At 43.3% G+C, this 23132-nt stretch overlaps 1 protein-coding gene across 5 annotated transcripts in view; it reads right to left on the minus strand.

Moving 5' to 3' along the window:
- zmiz1a (zinc finger, MIZ-type containing 1a) overlaps window positions 1–23132 on the minus strand; it is a 121322-nt gene that overhangs the window by 3552 nt on the left and 94638 nt on the right. For 3 of the 5 annotated variants that reach the window (XM_049599806.1, XM_049599808.1, XM_049599805.1), the window contains 16 exons: window positions 16018–16053; window positions 8252–8387; window positions 4985–5099; window positions 4656–4876; window positions 4346–4547; window positions 3925–4206; window positions 2460–2639; window positions 2185–2253; window positions 1928–2093; window positions 1675–1816; window positions 1317–1527; window positions 1049–1154; window positions 727–887; window positions 557–624; window positions 386–454; window positions 21–298 (listed from right to left, as the gene is read on the minus strand). In XM_049599806.1, coding sequence (XP_049455763.1) covers window positions 21–298; window positions 386–454; window positions 557–624; window positions 727–887; window positions 1049–1154; window positions 1317–1527; window positions 1675–1816; window positions 1928–2093; window positions 2185–2253; window positions 2460–2639; window positions 3925–4206; window positions 4346–4547; window positions 4656–4876; window positions 4985–5099; window positions 8252–8387; window positions 16018–16053 — 2442 coding nt within the window. Of the gene's footprint in view, window positions 1–20; window positions 299–385; window positions 455–556; window positions 625–726; window positions 888–1048; window positions 1155–1316; window positions 1528–1674; window positions 1817–1927; window positions 2094–2184; window positions 2254–2459; window positions 2640–3924; window positions 4207–4345; window positions 4548–4655; window positions 4877–4984; window positions 5100–8251; window positions 8388–16017; window positions 16054–20442; window positions 20868–23132 lie in introns of those variants that run through there. The other 2 variants (XM_049599809.1, XM_049599807.1) reach the window with 2 other exon arrangements.

A 23132-nucleotide genomic window follows, 5' to 3' on the forward strand; every position in this document is an offset into this window, starting at 1 on the left:
TTCCTGGCCGCTTTCTTTACCTGCTCCAGGGTAATCTCCCCCGTTGCCACTAGGATGTTGATTAGGGTGTGGTGGGTAGGGGCTGGGTCCTAGTCCGGGGCCAGGGCCAGGTCCTGGGCCAGGCCCTAGCTGGGCGATCATCTCCATCACATTGGGCATGGTCATCTGACTGGGGCTCATGGTCTTAAAGCGTTTGGCAAGTGGCCCGTCAGGGTCCTCTTTGATGTGTAGCTCAGACTTGATGGGGACCGGTCGCCAGCTACATGTAGGGTCTATAGTGACCTCCTCAAACTCTGAACTATAAGAAGAGGAAGTAAGTGTTTAAATTTGAAACAATGGATTCAAAGTTTGGATGGATTCAGCAGAACAAAGACAGGAAACTTACTTTTGGATGGCATTGAGGATTCCCCACATGTACTGGTCCACCTCCAGACCTTCTAATAATGCAGTTTTACTGAAATGAGAAAGAAATAATAGATATATTTCATTAGAGGCAGCCCTTGTTCCTAATCTCATCTCTCTTTACATCCAAAAAAATAAAGACATTTTCACGTACTTGCACACAGGACACCTCCATGTCCCCCTCTCACAGTTGAGCTGCAAGTAGGACTCCAGATCGAAGCACTGTGGACGACAACAAGAGGGTTAATCTCACATTCACACCAACGTGTGACACAAATTTCCATTAACAATTACCTTTTAACGTCTCTTTATATCTGAACTAACCTGGACATGTTTGCAGTCGTGCCCTCGTGCGGGTAGCTGGATGCGTCGGAAGGTAATGGGACATTTCAGCGACACTTTAATGGCCGTCTGCTCCACACCGTCTTCCCCGTTGAGAGTGGTGCTGCCCGCCGAGGCCGCCACACTGCTGAAGTTCCTCTTAACTGCAAAGAGAGGGTTTCAGAGGGAAGGTATTACTCCGTAAACACTCGCAGGTGTACTTCAGTACCTGTTTTAAAGCACGCCGTAAAGAGAAACAGGTGCGAGTTTGTGTAATTAAGATGTGCTTCATATTAACTACTCCGATAGACAAAACGAACCGTACCCTTGGTGATGCAGTGTTCTGCAGGAAGGAGTCTCTTCTTCAGGAGCCCCTGGAGGACGGATCGCACAGATGGCCTGTGGACCAGCTGCAGCACAAACAGGTGGGACTGCGAAGCAACACCAGAACATGAAAATAAACAGAAAATCAGCACATACACTGAGTAAAATCATCTGTGTGAGAATCATCCCAGCTGATCTGCTGTTGAATGAAAAAAATTTAACTTCTGTAGTGTTAGTATTTACACATTGTCCTAATAGTGTGTACTCACACAACAGCAGGCGGTGACTGTAATCTGGATGGTGTTTCTTCCAGGTTGGCATACGTGCTTCAGGTGCAGGGGTTTGTGGGAGGTTTTGTTGTCTCCCCTTTCGATGGTGAGGGGTGTGGCGTTGACGCTGACCTGGACGGAGGCGGGCCAGTTGGTGTTCATCTGCCTGTCTTCATGGTGGTAGCACTTAAACTGGAGCTCAAGGTCTGACCTATGGGAGTAAAATGACCAGAGAGGAGTCAGCGGTTAGCAATAATACTCAGAAAAAGAAAGAACAAGATTCTGTGTGTCTGAGTTTCTGAGTAAAAAAATAATATATGACAGGGTTGTGAAATGGAGGCCTGTGTGGTGGTCTTACCTCCACATGAGTGTCTGGTGGACGGAGGGTCGGAGGTGGAAGACGTGGTTACTGACAGCCAGGTTGTGCTCCAAGCGGAACGGCTCCAGCACCACTCCGTCCCTGACTGGGAACGTCAGCCGCAGCTCCTCATTGGGGTTAGCTGGGAGAGAAGATAAACAGGGGGTTAATCCTTCAATCTAACGCTGGTGAAGTCACACACTGTGCCAGATAAAACAAAAGAGCACAAGGTCCCAACTGCTGGGGTACTCACTCGGAGGGGGCGGAAGTGCTGTCATATTTGGTTTCATGTCGGGTGGAAACGGGGGCTTCACATCCTGGTTTGGCGACAGGTACGGAGGAATACTACTTCCTGGGGTCATAGGGGGTGTGGGGTTTCCAGGGACCGGGGAGTGGGGGTAGTTTCCGGGCCTCGGGGGCTGTAAAAGGCAGGAAAAGTGCAGTAATGAAAACATCTGTATTTCACATACGTAGGTCAAATGTAGCAGAAAAGTCTTACTAAAAACATACCCCGTTGCCTTGGCCGTAGGAGTATCCGCCTCCAGAGAAGTTGGTGCTCTGACCATTAAAGGGCTCTTGCTGTAAAGGCATAGAGAGCAATAATGATTTGATATAGATCCTTATGGCTCCAGGCATATACCAAGTAGTTTGGTCCAAAATGTGCCATAAATTTGACTAGTGATCTGTCTACATGCTGGAATAGGCTCCGCCCCCTCTTCTGACACTGAGTAGGAGTAAGTAATATAGAAAATGGATGGATGGATAAATGGTGCGGCATTACAGACCTTGTAGTACTGGCCCATGGGCATGCCAGGTGGGTACTGTCCTTGTCCCTGCTGCCCTGGCATCCTCTGGCCGGGGTAGTTTGGAGATGGCAGCGGCCTGGAGGCATTCGATGAGGGGTACTGGCCCTGCTGGGGTGGGAACTGGCTGTTTGGCCCGTACTGCTGACCCCCGTAACTCCCCTGGGAAAGGAAAGTTAGGAAGAAAATATGTTTAACAATGTTAGGGCTCTATTTTTTCTCAAAAAATGCGCAAAACATAGGCAGAATCTCCAGGCCGCAGACGTTGGTGCAACATGAAGTGAGGCTGAATACATTATTCATTGTTTAAATACAGGATCAGCAGGTGTAGTCGGGGTGAGCTTCAGTAATGACCAACCACATGAGCTCCTCGCATCCCCTTTATAGGCAGCAACAGGTGAAATTATGGCTAATTAAGTGGTAGGCTTAGTTGCTTAAATTTGCACTACTTGTTTAGGCTTTTTATAGTATTCTTGTCTTATAGTTTGGTTGATTTAACATGGGATATGTGCAATATTTTGTCTATTTTTGTGTGTCCCAGTCATGTGATACCAGGCTTTCTACTGTGCATTATTTGTCCTCTGTTAATGTGTTGTATGTACTGAATGTCAGGCAGCTGTGTATAGCACTTTCCTTCAAGACAAATTTCATTAGGGACAATTAAGTTTATCGTATCATATCGTATCGCATTGTATTGTTTCGTATTGCATCGTATCATATCTCATCTCAAATGTAGTGACAGTTCACCTCCATGAAGCACATGAAGTTCCATAATAAAAAATACAAAACACCCCAAATTTTAATATGGATTATCTCAAATATGCTGTCAAAGGTAGAATGAGCAGGTAGCTTAATAGGTTGGTTATTTACTTTAGTTGTTTAACGCAGGCTAATTAATAAATAATTAACATTTTAACTGCTGTTCTTTCCCTCCTCTGCATATTTGAAAAAGCTCATTTATGTTTTTAAAGTACAGTGAACATAAACGAGCCTATCTGCAAAATATCAGCCCTCATTTATCCAAAGGAAAAAAAATAAATATGCAAAAATGTTTACAAAAATACGCACATCCACAAAATGACATAAACTAGTCATGCCACGTTACCTTGAATTTGTAAATAAAGTTTAATTTACAAATGGTCATTTCGAGGGTGAAGTAATTAAAAACAAAGCTGCTGAAGCTCGAAGCGTCACCTTGGTGGTAATTACTGGGCATAATTATTTATATCTAGTGTGTGGATTCTATTTTTCTAAAAATGAAACAGTCCTCAAATCTTTAAACAAACAAATGCAAAACAGGATTCATGTTGTCATGTTGGTGTGTTGCCAGGACATTACCAAACAGACACAGATGCAAAACAATTGACTTGTGAAACAAGTGTTGGCTTCAAGCCCGCAGGCAAACAGAGCCAGATTGTTTTAATCATCAGATCTAGTCTCCACTCACTTCCCCAGGATATGGCCTCTTCATCCCCTGCATGGGCATGCCCTGTCGAGGTCCTCCGGGATACCCTTGCTGAGGCATCCTTTGGCCGTGAGCTCCGAAAGGTACCATGCCTGGGGTCCGAGCCTGGTTCATGCCCATGGGAGGCCCACTCATGTTGGGGTTGTTCATGGCTGATCCCATGCTGGCTGGATTCATACCTCCAGGGGGGCCTCGTGGGCCTGGCTGGTTCATGAACTGGCTGTTGTAGGCCTGTGCAGGGCCCATTTGGAACGACGAACACATCTGGAGGCAAAACAGAAGGTTTCAGTGTTTAATATGATTATTTTGGGTCTCCGGCAGGTGTTTGGATAATAGATTTCTGTGTGTTACAGCCTGTTTGGTATTATAGCTGTAAACATCTGTTAGCAGGTGTGTAGCATACCTGTCCATATTGGTTCATGTCTTTATTCTGGGTTTCCTGCAGAGCTGCCACGGTGGCCGTCGCTGTGGCTGTTGCCGTAGCAGCAGCAGCGGCGACAGCTGCTGCTGCAGCGGCGGCGGCTGGCTGAGTGAAGTCACCGGGAGGACGTGTGTGGGAGGTCAGTCCCATTCCTCCTGGAGGAGGATTTGGGCCTCCAGAGTAGCTGTAAAAAACACAGAGCACATGTTGTAATCATCATTGTAAATTTTATTGCTTGATTTTTTTTTTTTTTTTAAACAAAGAGAGTCATTTCCACTTTCCAGTCTCTTACCTCCCGCTGTATCCCCCAGGACCTCCGGGGTAGCCAGGCCTGCCGTACATGCCCTGCTGCATGTACGGTTGGTTGGAGCCTCCTTTGTTTGGAAACTGTTGCTGCTGAGCACTGAACTGGGGTGAGTTGAGCCCTGCAGCGCTGGCAGACAGACCCGATCCCATGGGGTTACCTCCAGGGTTCATGGGGTTATTGCTATTTGCCATTGGGTTACCTAGCACCTGGATTTAACAAACACAGGAACATGAAATATCCTTCTTAGTCAAGCACCGATTGTGTGTCACAACTTATATATTTACAGACTGGATGCTGTTCATGCACGGACATACCTGACTCTGTGACGTGTTGGTCACGCCCCACACTGTTGTGACCACAGACAATGACCCAGGGGGCTGGTTGGTGTTTTGTTGCCAGGGGACAGAGTCATAGGGAAAAGATCCATCACTGGAAAGGAGATCAAAACAAAAACATGTGCCTGATGTCACTTGAAGTTTCAACTGGAAGCCAACCGAGTTGCATATTCATCCAGAAATGTGAATAATTTGGGAATTCTCGTTGCCAACATGTTAGGCAATTTGAAATGTCTGGCGTACAATTTCAAAACACGCTTTTAGCCAGGGTATCTGCTAATGACTACACAGTGAGATGAGTAAAAATTTCCAAATGAGCCGATGAGGAGCTGCATGCCCGCACACACCAGTAGAAACTAAATGTGATTAAATTAATTTTTTCAGTGGTTGAGCGGTCGTTGGATATGGATAGGGAGAGAGCAGTTGGAATGTTTAACATTCAGATTTAAAACAAATATCAGGGCAAAATATGAGAGTCTGTTACATATAATAAACAAGCTAAATCCTCATGGGGAGAGGCAAGTGGCCAGTGGAGTGGGAAGGAACTGCTGTTTTTGGAGAGCAGCTTGTTTTCGCTCAGAGGTTAGCTCTTGGAATGGACGACTTGTTCAATATTTCCTCATAAAGGCACAGCGTTATCCCAAGATCCTCAGCAGAGGCAAACAGGACTCTTGGCTAACTCCGGGCTTTGCTTTTTCTCCTTGTACTTCTTCGAGAGGAAGACATGAGCACACAATGTTCTCCAAAAACATTACTTCACAGCTCTCTTCCCTGCCGGTTTGTCCCTCCACCCCGAGTCACCTCAGCTCCTCTCACAGTGAGTCTGGCTGTCCTCCAAACAATGGAAATCCTCTGTGACTTGGTGTGTGTGTTACATGAGCATAAAAGAGAATTTCAAGATGATACCTTAATGAAGACGCATTATTGCACCCTGTCTCTTAAAGATACTGAAGTGAATTAGTTTGGTGCAATTTGTGAGAATGCTAAGAAATCTTTTTGTTTTCTTTCTCCTCTATTTGATTCCTGTCTGTGGTTCTAAAATTTTTCACACCGTGCATCACCTCAAAAAATATTCATCTCTCCACCGCTATGACCAACATTAAAATATAATACCAATGGAACTGTTCTGTACCATCCCCATTTTTGGTCCCCCCTCTGTTGGGGTACCTAGCACACAGATCTGGTACTAAAAGGTTGAGCTGTGAACACTGCAGTCTGTTGATTGGTCAAGAGCGGACAGTCACTCTGCTCAGGGCTGAGTTGTGGCTGGTTTTGAGGCTCATGTAACCACTGTTCATACTGTGGAGAGTTTTACATACTGTATATAAAATGAAAGGATGTTTTGCTGCCTCTTGCAGCAGCTGGAGTGGGTAAACTCTTCCACACAACTCTCATACACCGTGAGGGCCAGCCCCTCGTCAGGTGCTGTGGAGACTTCACTGGTGCCACTAGCACATACGCTCAGTTGATTGTCGTCCACTTTGTTTTCAAGAGGGCTGTTCAAACTATTCTCGTCCTGATCTGCACTTCTCTTCACATTTGGAGTCAAAATTGTAGTGTTTTTACCCTCCTCACTTTACCTCCATTTTTTATCTTGCCATCACAGTTGTATCTCTTTATCTGTAAAGGACTGTTTCAAAAAATACCACCTTATTAATAATCACTCCTATGTCCAAGACATTAAACTTCTAACACCCATTATAGTCAGGACTGGCTCACACCATATGTCTCTGCATTAAATGCTAATCTTGGGAAGACAATATTGTACCGATACCTAAGTCACGATACAATATTATGGCGATTTTAAATATGTTGTGATATGCTGAGTAATGCGATAAAATATACTGCAAAATATTGCAATTTTTTAACCTATTTTCAACTGTAAATTTTGTCCCCAAAGGAAAACTTTGTCAACATTTGTTTTATGTAATAAGATAAAGTTTTCAGTCTGTTCATCTCACCTCATTTTATGCAGCAAAATGTATCTAATGAACGGAAAAAGCAATTGATTATATTATATTATATTACTCCTTGTTATATCTACACCAAGGATATTACAAAATGTGTATTTAATCCTTGCTATGTAGTCCCCATTATTATATTCATTTTATTTTATTTTTATTTTTACTACTACCCTTGTCTCACTTGTAAATGAGATCTTGATATCAAAGTGACTTCTGGAATAAATAAACTATATATACACAACTAATTATGGACGTGTGCGCATTACAATCTTCGTGACTATGCAGCAGGCTGATCAATAACAAACTAACAAAAAATAAATAAAAACTTATTTTAAATCATATTCCCGGGGTCTTATAGTTTAAGTTTTTTCATATGAAATGTTGTTGCATGTTTCTAGCATTATATGAATTTGAATGTATTTAATTTGTTGCAAATATTTTTGGAGATTCCTCCCCGTTCCACTGGAGGGAGCTTTCGTACCACCTGCTGTACACCTGTAGTTTGAAAACCAGTGCTCTTCATCTCCCCATCTCCCTTCACACACACACTTACCCACGTTGCCCATCTACACAGACACCCACCACGCCCACCCAGAGCATCTTATCAGCTGTACTTTACAGACTGTTATCGTCATTGTGTTGTGTTAACCTCTGTTTATCTAACTCTTGTGTAATGTTATTTCTCACAATAAAGAAAAGAAGTTTTTTTTGCAGAGTAAAAAAGCTGTACATCAGCTGTCTGTCGCACTGTGATTTTGTATTGATGTCTATAAAGGGCTTAAGTCAGGCTGACTGAGAGCTTATCTCACTGTTGGCTTCTTTCAGATGACTGCCTGCAGTAACAGACAACTGACAGATGGCACGGACAGGCATGTATCAGTCTGAGTATCAACGGGTGCAATACAAATTCAATCAAACAGAAACATTTGAATCATAAAAATGTAATTAAAAGTACGAGATGTGTGTGTGATGTGCACCACATTCAGTGGAGGATAACTAGAAGCAAATGGGTAGAAACAGCAGCATTAACCTAATTTATTCCAAAAGCAAGTGACTCATATCTGCCAATTCACAGCTGCACTCCTCTGATTTGATGCTGTACAGTTTTTCACCCTTCATACTCCTCTTTTTGCTGCTTTTTTAGGGACGCAGGGAAAAGCTTCATTTCACTGGTGAGATGGAAAAACAGTCACCTTGAACTGAATTCAAATCTGGGTTTACTGGAAGATAAGCAGATTCTTTATTCATCTGACAGGAGGTGTCACAGAGACTCCCCACTGACCTGTGTGTGAGGCCGGGCTTCATGCTGTTCATGCTGGGCTGCATGGGGACTTTTCCCTGCGGTTCGTTCTGCCGGCTCTTCTGGTGACGCAGCAGGAGGAGACGACCCAGCTCCTCGCACCACGACGACAGCAGGGCTGTAGGGGGAAACACACAAACACACATACATATGCACATGCGTTAGTCTCTTCTCAGCACACATACACACACACATTTGCCTGCCCAAGCATGCACTGTGTATCCATGTGGCGTTAAGTGCATGTTTACGGTTCTATGTGTGAACGATCACTTAGAAAACTGGATTTCTTGTTTCTATCTTCACACTTTTTAAATGTCAACCTCAAATTAATAGATTTACCCTGTCAGGGCTCTCGACAGTGAATCGTAGCCTTGTGTCTGCAGCCATCCAGCCTGAGGTTACTGCTAAAGCCTCCAGGGGGCAGCCTAACTCAATAAACCTGCGCTGATTATTTGCCTGTGTGGATTTCACAACAGTTACATCACATCATCTGTACCTGCAGTGTAAAATAAAAACTGAAATCTCTTAACAGCACAAAGGACCTCCCAGTTTTTCCTGCCACAGAGTGGGAGAGGCTGAAATGGAGCATGAGAGGCAGACAGAGACAGAGTGATTGGGGGTACAGATTCAATCTATGTAGCAAGTTAACCAACTGTGATATCTTCACTCTCCTCCACTCATCATAATGACTTCATTCTTCTCCACACCTTCCACGTCCTCTCATATCTCTGAGGACTAATCAAACTGTGCAGCCTTCTCATCCTCTCCTTGAAGACAAGAGATATTTGTTTTGCATTCTGCCAATTTGATTTTCTTTTTTCCCCAATGCCAATCAACTTGTCGTTCTTGAATCGATCAGAGTCGTGCGGCTCATTTAAACACGGCGCCTCTTGATTGCAGAAAGTTGTCTTGACAAACAAACAGAAGAAAGGTTACAGTGTTCGCTACTTAATTAAATAATTTAACATGCTAAATTTATCCTTGTAGACCCAGATACACCAGGCTTTTAGGAAGTGCTGCTGCCAGGTTTGGGGGTTTTCAAGAACCCTGAGGAAATTTTGAGGGCTGTGAAAATGAAATTGGCATTGCACTGCGAGGATTTACAAGGCCACAAACAACAAATGTCTGTCACAATGCTTTGCAAATGAAATGAAAATAAAATTGGCTGTAAATGAAAAAATTAAACCAAGTATTGTGATTACGAAACTGAAAAATTGTTAGTGAGTGGGCTGTACCAGCTGCAACTTGCATGTTACGATACACCACATCTTAAGTGCTTATCTGATTGGAGTTACCACTTGTTCGGACTGAAACCAACGACTATTTCCACTATCAAATAATCTGCCCTTTATTATCTCGATTAATCATTTTGTCAACAAAATGTCTAATGACGCATTCCCGGTGTAATTTCCCAGAGCCCTCAGTGACGTCTTCGAACGGTATGTGAGCCAAAAATTCCAAAGTGATTCAGATTGCTATCATGTATGACAAACACGAGCATCAGAATCTCAGATTTAAGAAGCATGACACCACAAAATGTTTGCTTTTCTGCTTTAAAAATAACTAAAGTGATTATTTCATGATCAAAACAGTTGCTGATTGGGGTGTCAGTGGCTTAGTGGTTTAGCAGGCGCCCCATGTACTGTATAAGGCTGTTGCCGCAGCGGCCCGGGTTCGACTCCAGCCTGTGGCCCTTTGCTGCATGTCTCTCCCTCTATCTCTCCCCCTTTCACACTTCGCTGTCCTATCAATTAAAGGCAAAAAAAAAAAAAACAACAACAAAAAAAACATTTGCCGATTAATCTTCTTCTGACCGACTAATCGTTGCAGCTTCACTACTTATACAGACAAACAGAAAAGGAGAGGAGAGAAGGGAGGAAAAAAGCAAGGAAAGGAATGTAGAACAAAGCAGAGCTGTAACATTTTCTTCTGGAGGGTGGAGAGAGCCAAGCCTCCTAGTTAAAGAGGAATTATTCCACCCTGCCATTACGGAGGGCTTATCTCCCCACTAAATCACCACCTCTGCACCAAGGGACTGTCTCTTCAACTGGCAACCCACCATTTAGACCTAAAGATCAGCTCAGAGCACAAGTGATGGAGTCCCTCTGAGAGGGAGAGAAAGAGAGATAGAGAGGCAGAGAAGAAAGCAGAAAGGCGGCGACTTATCATATCAGTGTGGCTACAAGCCACCGAATCTAACAAGCTGCCGAGGCCAGAAGTCATTCATAATAGAGCAAGGGTCCGCTCTGAGCAACGTGCATATTTAGCGAGCTTAGGACTCCGTTCGTGACCTTGTTTTCACCTCGCAGTCCCCCGTGTTAAAACCCCTGCCAACACCATCACACACCCGCAACTGCTTGGCGCGGAACACGCTTCTCACATACAAGACACACCCACATTCTTCAGCCTTTTTTTTTTTTTAACTTGTATTGTGATCCATCTGTCTACTTTTATTAATTAAGATGTTCTGTTAACTTCACTAATGGAGAACAAGAGGAACGGATGCCAAGAGCGTAGATGATCGAGCCAACAACAACGGGAAAAAAAGAGAATATAAAAGCAAGGTCTCCGTCTCGTTACACCTCTTTTGTTTCTCCTCTTTTGTCTTCCCATTTATTCCCGTTTCATTTCCACTTGTAGTTAAATCAGACACTTTGTGCTGAAGGCTCCAGCAGCTACCTGGCGGAGATGCGCCAAGGTCAAGCTATTTGTTAAAATCTTATTCACTCTACAGTCTTTACATTGTCAGCCTATACAGTCATGTAATGACACAGAAGTAAAAAATAAATTAACTGAAGAGTTACATGCTACATGATAAGTTGAATCAACGTGAACCTAATTCCAAGAGTTTCTATCCAAAGATTGATTTACAGCATCATAAAAAAACTCTGGTTCATTCAAGCAAATCTGCACCAGGCGAGATCAAAGACATAGCTCCGTTTTTGGGGAAAACTTTTCCTCCTCACACAGTGTGGGATGAACTGAAGGATGTTTTTCTTATGTCTCTGCATGCAGCATGAATGTTAAAATGGTGAGTTTAGCAGAGCTTTGCCCAAACACTGGATATCCAGAGGATCAAGTAGCAGCTCTGCAGAACGTCAGAGCTGCTTGATAAAGTGTTGACACGACAGTTTACAGTTGGGTAAGAAAGCGGAGAGATTGTAGCTACAGTATGAAACATTAGGCTTATCGGGAGCTCGTGGCGGTGTTGCCTGGAGGCACGTTCTCCAGCACTCAAGAGTTTAGAGTTGTTAGTCTAATATATCAGTTTTTTCTTCCTAAGTACTCACAAAATCGTCTGGCTGTTACTGTATATAAAGTGTGTTCTGTCTTTGTTTTCATTGCTATTTAATTATGGAAATTATATCATAGTTTACTTAGACATGCCATCCATTGGAGAAGTTTAAAGGTGTGTTTCGCTGCCTTTGAGAGAAGCTGCTGTTGATCCTGGAAAAATCTGGTAATTGAGTTTATCTAGGCTAATCTCACCATTCATACCTTTAAAGTGCAAGTAAAGACTTTAAAATGCACTCATGACTGCGCAAGAATTGAAACTTTCCCTTTAAATACATGGATATAAACAGAGTTACTGCTGTGGGTGACTGATGTCTACAGACTGCAGTGACACTCGAGCCTTAAGGGCCGTCTACACCAAGTAACATAACTTCAACAACAAATTGAGCATAGTGTTAGTTCAGACAGGACACGATGTCAAGCTCAGCTCACATCCCAACTACATCCAATCAACTGATGGAGCAGCTGATTGATGGAAGGGAGTCAGCAGATAGATCACATGATTCCTTTCTATGCAACCAATTGGTGAATCTTATTCAGGGCGCCCTATTTAAACTGCTCTGGCCTGCCTACTGTTGCTGCTTCAGCCTCTGCAAGCTGCCTTGCAACCTGCCTCCACTCCAGCTCCTCCTTTTCATGATGTGTCTGACTTATCAATGTCATCTCTCTTTGTCATTGATGCTGCTCTGTTCTGTTCCCGGGGGGTCTTTACTGCTGCTCTCCCTGCCCCAGGCTTTCCATGTAGGCGCATGGAAGGCCAGGGAGGTTTGCTCTCTTTGCCTTCAGGCTTTCTTTGTATGCACGTGAAAGGGCAGAGAGGTGTGCTCTCACCACATTCAGCTTTCCATGTAGGCGTGTGGAAGAGGCTTTCTGCATAGGCCCGAGGTAAGGCAGAGAGGCCCCAGAACAGAGCCATACCGCAAAATATAACACTGCAAATGGAAAAGTTTTCTTTGACTAAAGTGTTCCTGACTGAAGTATAAATATACTTCAAATATAACTCAGGTGTATGGTGGAGTCCACACCACGACTTTAATGACAACAGTGGTGAAAAGTCATTTTCAGAGAGATCTGATAAGCTATAGACACAATGACGGCCAATCAAAATCCATCCAAATTCACATGACCTCACTTCCAACATGGCAGATATCATTGATAAAACAGTCTTTATAAACATGTTTTAAGAAGCATGACATCAGGGATGCACTCTGGTTCACCCTTGGAATCAGTGATAACCGTCTTGTTATTGTAACAGGAATACAGAGATGTTTACGAATAGCTAACACTAGCTGGTAGGCTATCTAACAGTACCTAAAGTAGACTAATAACAACAATCCCACCTCCTTTGAAGGGAATGAACCCCTCATGGTTATCACAATCGTTTCTATCAAGCACAAAATATATGCTGCTCTGTTTTGTCCTCCACCATCAGAACCCGGGCTGACCCTCTCCCAACAGCTCTATTTCTTAGAAGCTAAGCCTTTTAATTGAGTAATGCCCGGAGACATATGGGCCCTCCTCAATCAGGTTGTATTTAATGCTGTATGGCTGACTGATAGCAGAAGCCCTGGCTCGTTCTCACCTCACCTCAGCCCCTCTGGGAGCAGCACAAAGGGAAAGTAAGCTCTGGTAACAGGCTGCAAGGCCCATTAACTAATGACAGAGTGTGTGTACAAGTCCTCTTTTACAAGGAAACCCCGATGCTAATTACTATGAACTCTGATAGTGCAGTGTGTGGGCACGCGTCTGTGTGTGGTAGAAGCCTGCGAGTACTTGCCTCAAATTGTGACAGATTGCTAACTATCTGATTGTACAACACTTTGAATATGTGCACCCCAATATAAATCAGTGAGCTGGATCCTGGTGGCCCTGCTTTGTTGATACACACCTGATAGGATAAAGCGTGAAGCCACAGATCTGCCACATACACGCACCATCAGGACTGGGAAGGAGACACCCTCACCTTTACATGAACTGTGTGCCCTTTAGCAAGATAGTTAACACTCAACTCTTCCAATGAAGCCAGAAGCAGAGTATCATTGTGCTGGACAGTTTCCAGGCGTGAATTACTGAACAAAACGTGTTATATGACTACACAGGGAAGCATAATTTTTAGCTTTGCAGAGCAATTGGCCTATAGAGCAGAGAAGAACTCGCTAAAACGGCCCTAATTTTGTGCCAGTGCATGTCAAATGCCAGCGGTAAAATGAACTCCACACACCGAAATGGCATTTTCAGTGGGTGAAAACAGATTTTATTCTCTCCTGCAGCCTATCAGCAATTTTGTAGCTCATGACATCCCCTCAGCTGAAAGGCTGAAAGGGCAGCAGAGCTCACCGAGCACGAAGCACAGTGCAGTTCTGGGGGAAAAAAAAAAAAAAAAAGTCCAACCGTGTCTTAGTGCAAATGCTAGTGTTCCAGACTGCTTTCATGGCTTTGGCTGGTAAAGCTGCACAGGCACTCCAACACAGCATGAACACATTTCAAGTCATAAAATCCCTTCAATATGACAAAGTGTGGAAAATACAACTAAACAAATTAAAAGTAAAGTCCTTAATTGGCCTTGGGATTATATGGACTACAAAACTATGTGTATTTTGTGATTGTATATTGTAGATATATGTATAAAATGTCATAATGTCCCCCCAAAATCACTGTCAGTAGCAGCATATGGAGTCCTTGACCACAAATGTGCCAGTTTAAGTGTATTACCAAACTCCCTGTACTGCTAAAGGGTTTATATTTTTTTTAAAGCATTTACAGACTTGTTTGTTTCCCCCAATCAAACACAACAAAAAAGGCGACACTCAAGTAGTAATAGAATAAAAAGAATCAGCTCATGTCTTGATCATTTGGGTGTGTTTACTTACAACTACTTGACAGACAAAACTGCTGATGAGTTTTCGAGCTGTCAAAGCCTTCATCAGAGTGCTGTCTTGTGCCACCTTTTTTCATGAATTTGTTTTGGGGAAACAAACACATTGCAGTTTTTTTTGTTGTATTTTTGTTTAACACACTGCACCCCACTGAAGTTCAGCTCAGGAGAAGTGCACCTGCTTCCTCTTAAAAATGACTCCGCACTACTAAATCGTGATATTGACATGGCATCAGTGGTATGTTACTGATATCAAAGGCCTTGGCTCTCTTATGGCATTATTAAATTTATGTTCTAGGCGCTATACTTGAGAAACCTCTTGTAAAGAAGACATTACAGTTGCAGCCTCATTTTGTTTGAGTGATAACACAAAGCAAAGATCGGTGGCGATGAATTGCACCGAAGAGGTTTTGTGAAACTGAGTGGTAAAAGAAGATCTTTCATGTCCGTGCATAAACTACTCGAGGCTGCTACTATGCATGCTTTACTTGCAGTTTTATGTAGTCTGGTTTGCACAAAGGTCCATATAGATGTTTGTGCATTGTGGTAATTATGCAAGACTTAATCAGTCCAAACATATTAGCTACATCTTCAGAAACGTTGCACATCCCTGCCCTTATAGTGCTCATCCTTACATCACCCCCAATCCTGAAATTACCAACAAATCTGGCTGTCACGCCAAATTCTGATCGCCAACGCTGGACACGCCAGGCTTTGATAGAGACATGTAATACCATGCATGCAGCTCTTCTGTAGTTTTGTTGATAACAACACAGACAAAGGAGGAAATACTACATGAAAAATTACACTTTCTGAGCATGAACACTGCAGCACTAGACAGAAGCCTTCTGAGACAATGTGTGGGATGATAACAAAGAAGCAATTTATAATAGATATCATAGGCAGAGGTCTGTAAAACACTGGCAGGTAGGTAGGTCTGTGCTGTGTGGGTACAAAGTATTATGCAAAAAGACGAATATGGAGGGGATATAAAATCCTGCGAAATAAAAAAATAAAAAGTCATGCGTTTTGCAGAAGTGTAATGGAAGCCATTTAAGCAGTCAATGATATCCCCCATCCTGCCCCCTCTCTGTTCAGCCAACTTCTTCCAAGAGAAGAGCATATCAAATGGGCTTTAGTCTCAACAGCTTAGAGGCAGAACAACTCAAACATGCCCTGCAGAGAGGCAGCTCTGTGTCAGAAATCACACTCAACCAAAACCAGGCCTTTAATGTAACTAACTGTTCACACGGATCAGAATATTCCAAATCTGAAATGGCCTCTAACGTCAAATGTGTCACTTATTTTATTTGCTTTCTAAATTTTCTGTATTTTTTTTTGTTTTGTTCGCATTGGTGAAACAATGCAGTTTTCTTGTCTGGCTGGTTTGACAGAATTTCATCCACGACCTCTGGCAGTACACCAGACATGAGGACAGAGGGGGGGAGAAGATGGATGGAAGGATGCTAGACAGAGGACAGGTGGAGATGGAGGGAGTGGGCAGGTCCCCTCCTCCCCGGGATGTGTGTGGGTCACAAGCCAAAGAGATGCTGCAGCCCAGAAGGGAGGGTAGCTCTACCTGAGTCACTCTGACATCTCCTGCAGGTGCTGGTTTCTGTGGGGTTCAAATTACACATTTTTAAACGGGGCAGAGTTATAAGAATCAGCATGAACACCAAACATAATGCAGTATGACGGCTGGAGCTGTCTAAACTGGTGCAAAATGTCGGAGCTCAGGTGGGAAATGTGGGATCTCTCTGTGTCGCATGTGGCCACAAAAAAAAAAAAAACACAGTCTGTTACATTTTTAATGTACTGAGGGGCGTGCCTCGTCAAACTGAGCTCACTACGAAGACTTCTTAGTATAGTATTTACTGCCACTGGTCAATCTCATGAGTCAGATATCTTGATCTGTGTGCTGTTACACTATGAGTCAAGTACAAGAGACAAGAATGAGGATGCTGAGCTGATATCCTTTGTATATTACTTATATATCTATTTCAAAATGTATTCAGGAAAGAAATGAGTGGTCTTTTTTGTCTGTTTTCCCACATTTTTTATTTTCTCAAGCACACTAACACCCTAAAATACTCTCTATTTGAAGACAAAAATAAAAAGTGAATAAATGAATAAATGAATAAATAAATAAATAAATAAATAACTACATAAAAAAAATTAAATTAAATTAAATTAAAATTAAAATAAATAAAATAAGCAAAAACAAAGCACACCCTTGTCTGAACTTTTCCCTATTTCCTACAAAGTCTCTTGACATTAGGGCTGCAGTTAAATTTTTTTTTTTTTATTATCAATGAATCTGCCAATTATTTTCTCAATTATTCAAAAATAGTGAAAAATAGCCTTCACAATAGTTAACTTAACTACTAAATTACTACATTAGTAATAAACCATCCAAACCCCCAAAATCCTGTGTTTAAAATTATATAAAACAAAGAAAAGCGGAGAAATTAACAGTCAAAATATTTTGCAATTTCCTTGAAAATGACTTAAAGGGACAGGTCACCCCCAAAATCAAAAATACATATTTTTCCTCTCACTTATAGTGCTGCTGATCAGTCCAAAATTGTTTTGGTTTAAGTTGCCGAGTGTTGGAGATATCAGCTGTAGAGATGTCTGCCCTCTCTCCAGTATAATAAAACACTCACTCAAGCACTCGGCTTGTGGTGCTCAAAGCGCCAAAAAATACAGTTGAGAAACTCAACAGCAACGTCTCTTTCCAGAAATCATGACCTCGTTACTCAAGATAATCCACAGACCTAGCTGTGAGCAGTTTCACGTCGGAATTATTTTCTTTTAACCAAACTACACCCACCAACCGTATCACTGCGCAGAAGGAAGCATGCATCTACTGCTAGCTCACTTAGCACCACTGAGCTAGCTAACATCACAGCTCAGTCGAAGAGGATGCCACTGTTACGAACACAAACTCTCACCTATGAGGAGATGCACAGTTCCTTCTGCGTGGTGATCCAGTTGGCAGGTTTAGAATGAAAACAGTTTGAAAGAGACATTGCTGCTGAGCTTTTTAAATCTATGTTTTGGTGCTTTGAGCATTACAAGCCAAGTACCATCTACTTCCATTATATTCAAGAGAAGGCAGACATCTCTACAGCTCAAATTTCCAACACTCTGCAACTCACATCAAAACAATCTAGACTGATCAATAGCACTACAGAGAAGAGGAAAAATATGTGTTTTTGATTTTAGGGTGAACTGTCCCTTTAAAAAAATAAGCACTTATCAAAGTAGTTTCAGATTAAATTTGATCTCCTTTGACTTATCGTTGCAGCTTTACTCGATGAGGTACTGTTTTATATCCTGTGACGCCAGCGTATCGAGTGACATAACAGACTATGTTGGTAACACAGCACTACAGGTTTGCTCTGGGTGCATTTGTTATGACAGGGGTTATGGCATTGACCTATGGATTTGACCTACATCCTCGCCGGGATATGAAATTCAGGTGGCCGGTGTATCTGCGTCAGATGTTCTGTGAGTCAGCACGTCCTGCTTACAGTGTTAAGCCCCGGGGTCACGCGGCCTTCCACATCTGTATCAGAGAACTGTCACAACACTCACAGTGATCCTACATGTGATCACACACCCATTATCCACATCTGAGTCACACACTGTGCAGCAAATATGCAAACTCAAAGGCATTTGAATGCAAACAGGGAAATAAACATTCGAACACAGGTATGTGGGCAAAAGAAAATGTACAACAAGAGAGAAAAAAGTAAAGTAAATATGGAAACTGAGGTGTGTGTTGGTGAGTAAACAAACACAGTCAGTGCCTGGGCTGTGTGGAGATGTGCTTATACAGTAAAGCGCCTCACACGGCGAGGAAGAGCATCAGAGGACGGCAAGCTGTGAATGAACTGCTCTTATCAGCCATGCGCAGCTTCCCGCCACTGGAGGGGAACTAGTAAATATCACATGCCTAATTATAACCAGACACACCACTTGTCTCAACTTCCACAATGTGTCTTTCATCTCACACTGTTGTTGCTTCAATGAAATCATTAGGGTGAAAAACACAATCAAGGACTCTGAGATTTCCTGCGGCTGCTGTTTTATAATATAAAACAGTGATTAAAAAGTGATGAAATTCCAGCTGTGTCTTTTTTTTTTTTTTTACACAGGTGAATTAGTAAAGAAAGAATTTCTCAAGATGTCAACACACCTCACTGAATAGACGTGGAAGTGATTAACAAGACTCAAGAATTTTACAAGTGTTTCCGGAAACACATCCTGCAAGAATCCTGTGTAGCCCGGGGCGCTAAGAGCTCCACCCTCCCCGCTATCAATGCATGACATCAGTTTGTCCTACCAGAAATTCCTCTCTCTGGAGTCCCGAGCAAAAAAAAAACCTCTCACACAACTTTACTTTGCCACTTGCTCTCAGTGAGAGGAGGCAGGGATGTCAAGCATGGCAATGTTTCACAGAAAAAGCAGAAACCATTTGCAGAAAGGAAAAGAAAAAGCTGCACATTTACAGTTCAAAGTCAAATGTCATGAATGAGTCACTAAACAGCCTGATGGGAAGTGCTCAGAGTCACTGCAGGTCACAGAACTGTGTAGAGTAAACGATACAAACAAAAAGCTTTGGAGCCAGAGAGAGAAGAGGAGGAGGAAGGCCGGGGGGGGGGGGGTGAGGCTGAAGATGGTTTCAGCAGTTAACACCCTGTACAGGCTAACAGGAAGTGCTGCAGCTCCACAACAACTCTTTGGAAGTCGTGTTGTGTTGCAGTGCTCTCTACAAGGGTCAGTGGGAGATTGCGTTATTGTTCGCAAGAGCCATTAAGTTGTCAGTTTTAAGGTTAAGCACTGATTGTACAGCCTGCAGCATCATGTCGCTTTTATTGCCTGACTGGCCTTTACTCATTCGTGTGAGGGAAGTGTTGTTCCCCTTTACGAGGCGCACGTTTGACGACGACAGGTACATTTAAGACTTATAAAACGCCGCTGGAAGAGTGAAGCAAAAAGCAGGCCTTTTCTGTGTGCTGCTGATGTAACTGCATTGTCCCTCCATGACTACGCTCCCCCTCCTCCTCCTCCTTCGCCCCTTATGAGTGGACAGCCAGACAGGCTCTGGCTCCAAGCACAGGTCAACAACTTAAAAAAGAAGCCACAGTGGAAAAGTGGGTCATCTTCTGCTGACATAACAACACATACACTAATGCACATACACTTGCACTCGTAACACGGATCCTTTAGGCGCCATAAATTGGGAGAAGTTGTCACTAGGACTCAAACAATGTTACATCAATAACAAAAATGAAAATGAGTGTGTTGTTATGGCATTTACATGTGTGTAATGTCAAAGAAACTAAGTGCAAACCGACAAAATATGTTCATAAAACTTTAAGAATTAATTTACAATTCAATCTTTCTCCCTTAACCCTAAGCATGACCTACAACCCCCTTAAACTTACACCCCCATGACAAACTTTTTTAACACCCAGCTCTGATACAAGACAACAGAGATAAGCCAAAAATGAACTAACACACATATTAATATCTGCTTGTGCTCACAGACAAAAACCCAGTGAGAATAACCTCATGACAGAGCAGCATGTAGGTCAACCTGTGGTCAGCTGATCTGCCCTGATCCTGTCTTGTGTGAGCGTCCAGTGTTTCAGACTACAGTCACACTACAGCACAGCAGACGAGACAGAAGCCGTGTTATTAAAGGCCTAAATTACAGTCGCAACAGACACAACACTGTCGAAGCACAGCTCAAATTAAACCTTTTGCATTTAGACTATAACAGTATACACTTTAAAGACCAAGCTAATTCTGCTTCAGTGTAACTGCATCATCTTAGACCTACATTAGCCGCTCAATGGGCCTCTGTTAACTTCTGATCCTGCCCCATGCATGCAAACACACTCATATAATACACAAAATAGTTGTGCAGGGATACACACGTGGACAGCAGACTCACACACGCACACACACACACATGCACACAAACACTTACCCAGAGCCAAGCAAAGTCCCTGCACATCTCATCTTATTCCCTTCATAGCGCAGAGAAAAGACTCAAGTGTCACAAATGCTCCGGTTCCCGCAGAGGCCAGTGGCAACTCTCAAAGCTTTTTGCTTCTTCCAAGCCTCCTGCCTGCGCCTTATCACTCTCACTCCCTGCACATATCCCTTACTCTGCTCACTCTTTCTTTCTTACTTCCTCTCTCCTCCTCCTCCTGTCTTCCTCTCGTCTCTTTCTTTTGCTCACTCTCTTTCTCCTCCCTTGCTCTCTGATCTGTCTTTTTCCCTTGTCCAGCGTCTGCACAATGCACATCAATTATTCAGAGGCAGTCTCCCGGTTTCTCCAGCTTATCCAATCAGAGCGGGGCTCCGCACTAATGGGCTCCTGCTGTACCTGCTACCGGCTCCAACACACTCTCGAGACAGCGGGGGGGTAGGGTGGGAGGGAGGTAGAGAAATAGACAGAGGGAGCAGAGGAGACAGCCCAAAGAGGCGGGAGGATGAGAGGAAGAGATAAAGACAGTGAGCCGACGCAGACAAACAGGAGTAGAGATAGAGAAGGCAAGATATTCCAGTGCTTCTCACCTCTGTCGCCAGGTGCTGTTATTGATGTGCTCTGCCTAGTCTGTCTAACGCTCCGTTGCCCTGTTTCTCTAAGCTGCCATCACACACTTAAGACAGCGCACACACATGCACACATGCACACATGCATAATCCGACTGCCATTTGTCAGGAAGGGCAAAAAAAGAGGAAACAACAAAAAAAACCCTGCAAGCTCAGATTGCAAACTTACATAAATGGGTGGAGCTTAGTATGCAACGCAAAGCTGGCTGGAAGCCAATGCATAAAAGAGGAAGTGGGAGAGGAAAGCATGAGATGTAAAGATCAGTCTATACAAATGCAAACAAACAGAAAGTTATGAGCCTTAATCGGAGAGTCCCTTCTGCAGGACCATCTAACCTAACAGTCTTCATCAGAGAGCACCTTCTAAATCCAACTAACAAGACACATCACAGACTCGCAGAACATCTGAGTGCAGCTGAATTAAAGACGAGGCAGGATGAGGGTGAATCTGAGTTCATCTTCTCTCTCCACCCGCCCCTAATATAACCCAACATGGTGAAAGAAACAATCTGGATGAATGAGCAGGAAAGGCCTAAGCTGTCATTGTTCTCCCTCTCCTTACCTAAATGTTGACATGTGCCGTGCAGCCAGAGAGCGGGAAAGCCCACTGGCCTCGTGACAGCAGAGGGAAGTTGTGTCTTTTGTGCGACAGACACAGTCGTCAACGGTTTCAACAAAATGTCCCACGCAGAATTGAAACACACACAACGGAGGCATTGTTGGGACAAAAATATAACTTGAAAAGGGTGTATCAAAGCCCCTGAAGGGATGATGGGTGGAGGGTGCGGGGAGAGGAGGGGAGGGGGGGTTGAGTCCTGAGGTGTGGGTGCCAGATCAGTCAACCTTGAACAAAAGGAGGATTTAAATCATTTGCTCATCCGGTTTTGACAAGAACAAAGTCTCCAGTGTTTGGAGTGCACTGCCGGCTCAGCTGGGATATTACCAAAATGAATTTACTTGCAACTCTGTAAACCAAACCAATTAAGTAGCGAGTGATAGAGGACCCAATCAGCCAGTGGCAGCAAATGCAGCTACCCCACTAATAAGTGTTTCCCCATGAGCTTTATTTCTATAAACTTAATAGTGAAGTTCTGAGGGTAGTTTTGGGTTGCAAAGGGGTTTCATCATCTAAGGCGAACCACTGGAGAGTGTCAGAGGAGAGGCCTGCCTGCTAAAAATAAACCCTGTTTCCTGTTAATAATTCAGCGCGCTGCTCTTACTCAGCAGTAATTAAATATAAAAGTCTGTAAGGTTGATTGGGTCAGTAACAAAGGATGCCTACACCTTCCTCTAGTTCTACACACACAGCTCAAAGATGGAAAGAAAGACGGGGTGAGAAAATCAATCAAGTGAAAGTAAATTGAGACAGATAAGTGGGAGACATGTCAGATTGTTGTAGGCCTGAAGGAGGAGTGTGTGTGTGTGTGTGTGTGTGTGTGTGTGTGTGTGTGTGTGTGTGTAATGTGTACGTACAGTACAGGCACTCACACAAGTCTAATGGGAGCACTTCTGTTCAGCTCTCTTGCACTTGCTTGCTGAATTATGGGAGTTATGAGCCGGTGTAGTTTTTTGTGAGCTGTTGTGTGTTTTTTTTCCTGCAGGACACGGGGTGAGTTACAGCCACACCCTGGAAGTTTTCTGTCACTGTTGACACAGTGGAGCGCCTGTTTTTCCTGAGATTGCCCCGCGAGCCCTGCTCTGTTGACTGACCGAGCTCTGGCAAATTCTGCAGCTCTGCCGGGACAATTTCTTTTTTAATGTCAGATGTGAGTGGGTGGGGGGAATTTACAAACCGCCCAGAACAAAGCGAAACTCTTTTCATCAGATTTTCCAACACACTCACTCTTAATCAGCTGGAGAAGAGAAACTGAAAAAAACATCAAATGCAATTAGTGCTTGTGTAGATAAAAAGGATCTCTCTCCAAAAAAAAAAAAAAAAATCACCTGCTCTTTGACCACAATGATAAGCATTCACTATTGGAGCTTCACCTTCTGATAACATGTGATGCCAACATAAATGATTTAATCATTATTTCTTTGAGCCAGGCAGAAGAACAA

This window comes from Epinephelus fuscoguttatus, linkage group LG16 (assembly GCF_011397635.1).
Source record: "Epinephelus fuscoguttatus linkage group LG16, E.fuscoguttatus.final_Chr_v1".
In the NCBI taxonomy this organism is placed as follows: Eukaryota; Metazoa; Chordata; class Actinopteri; order Perciformes; family Serranidae; genus Epinephelus; species Epinephelus fuscoguttatus.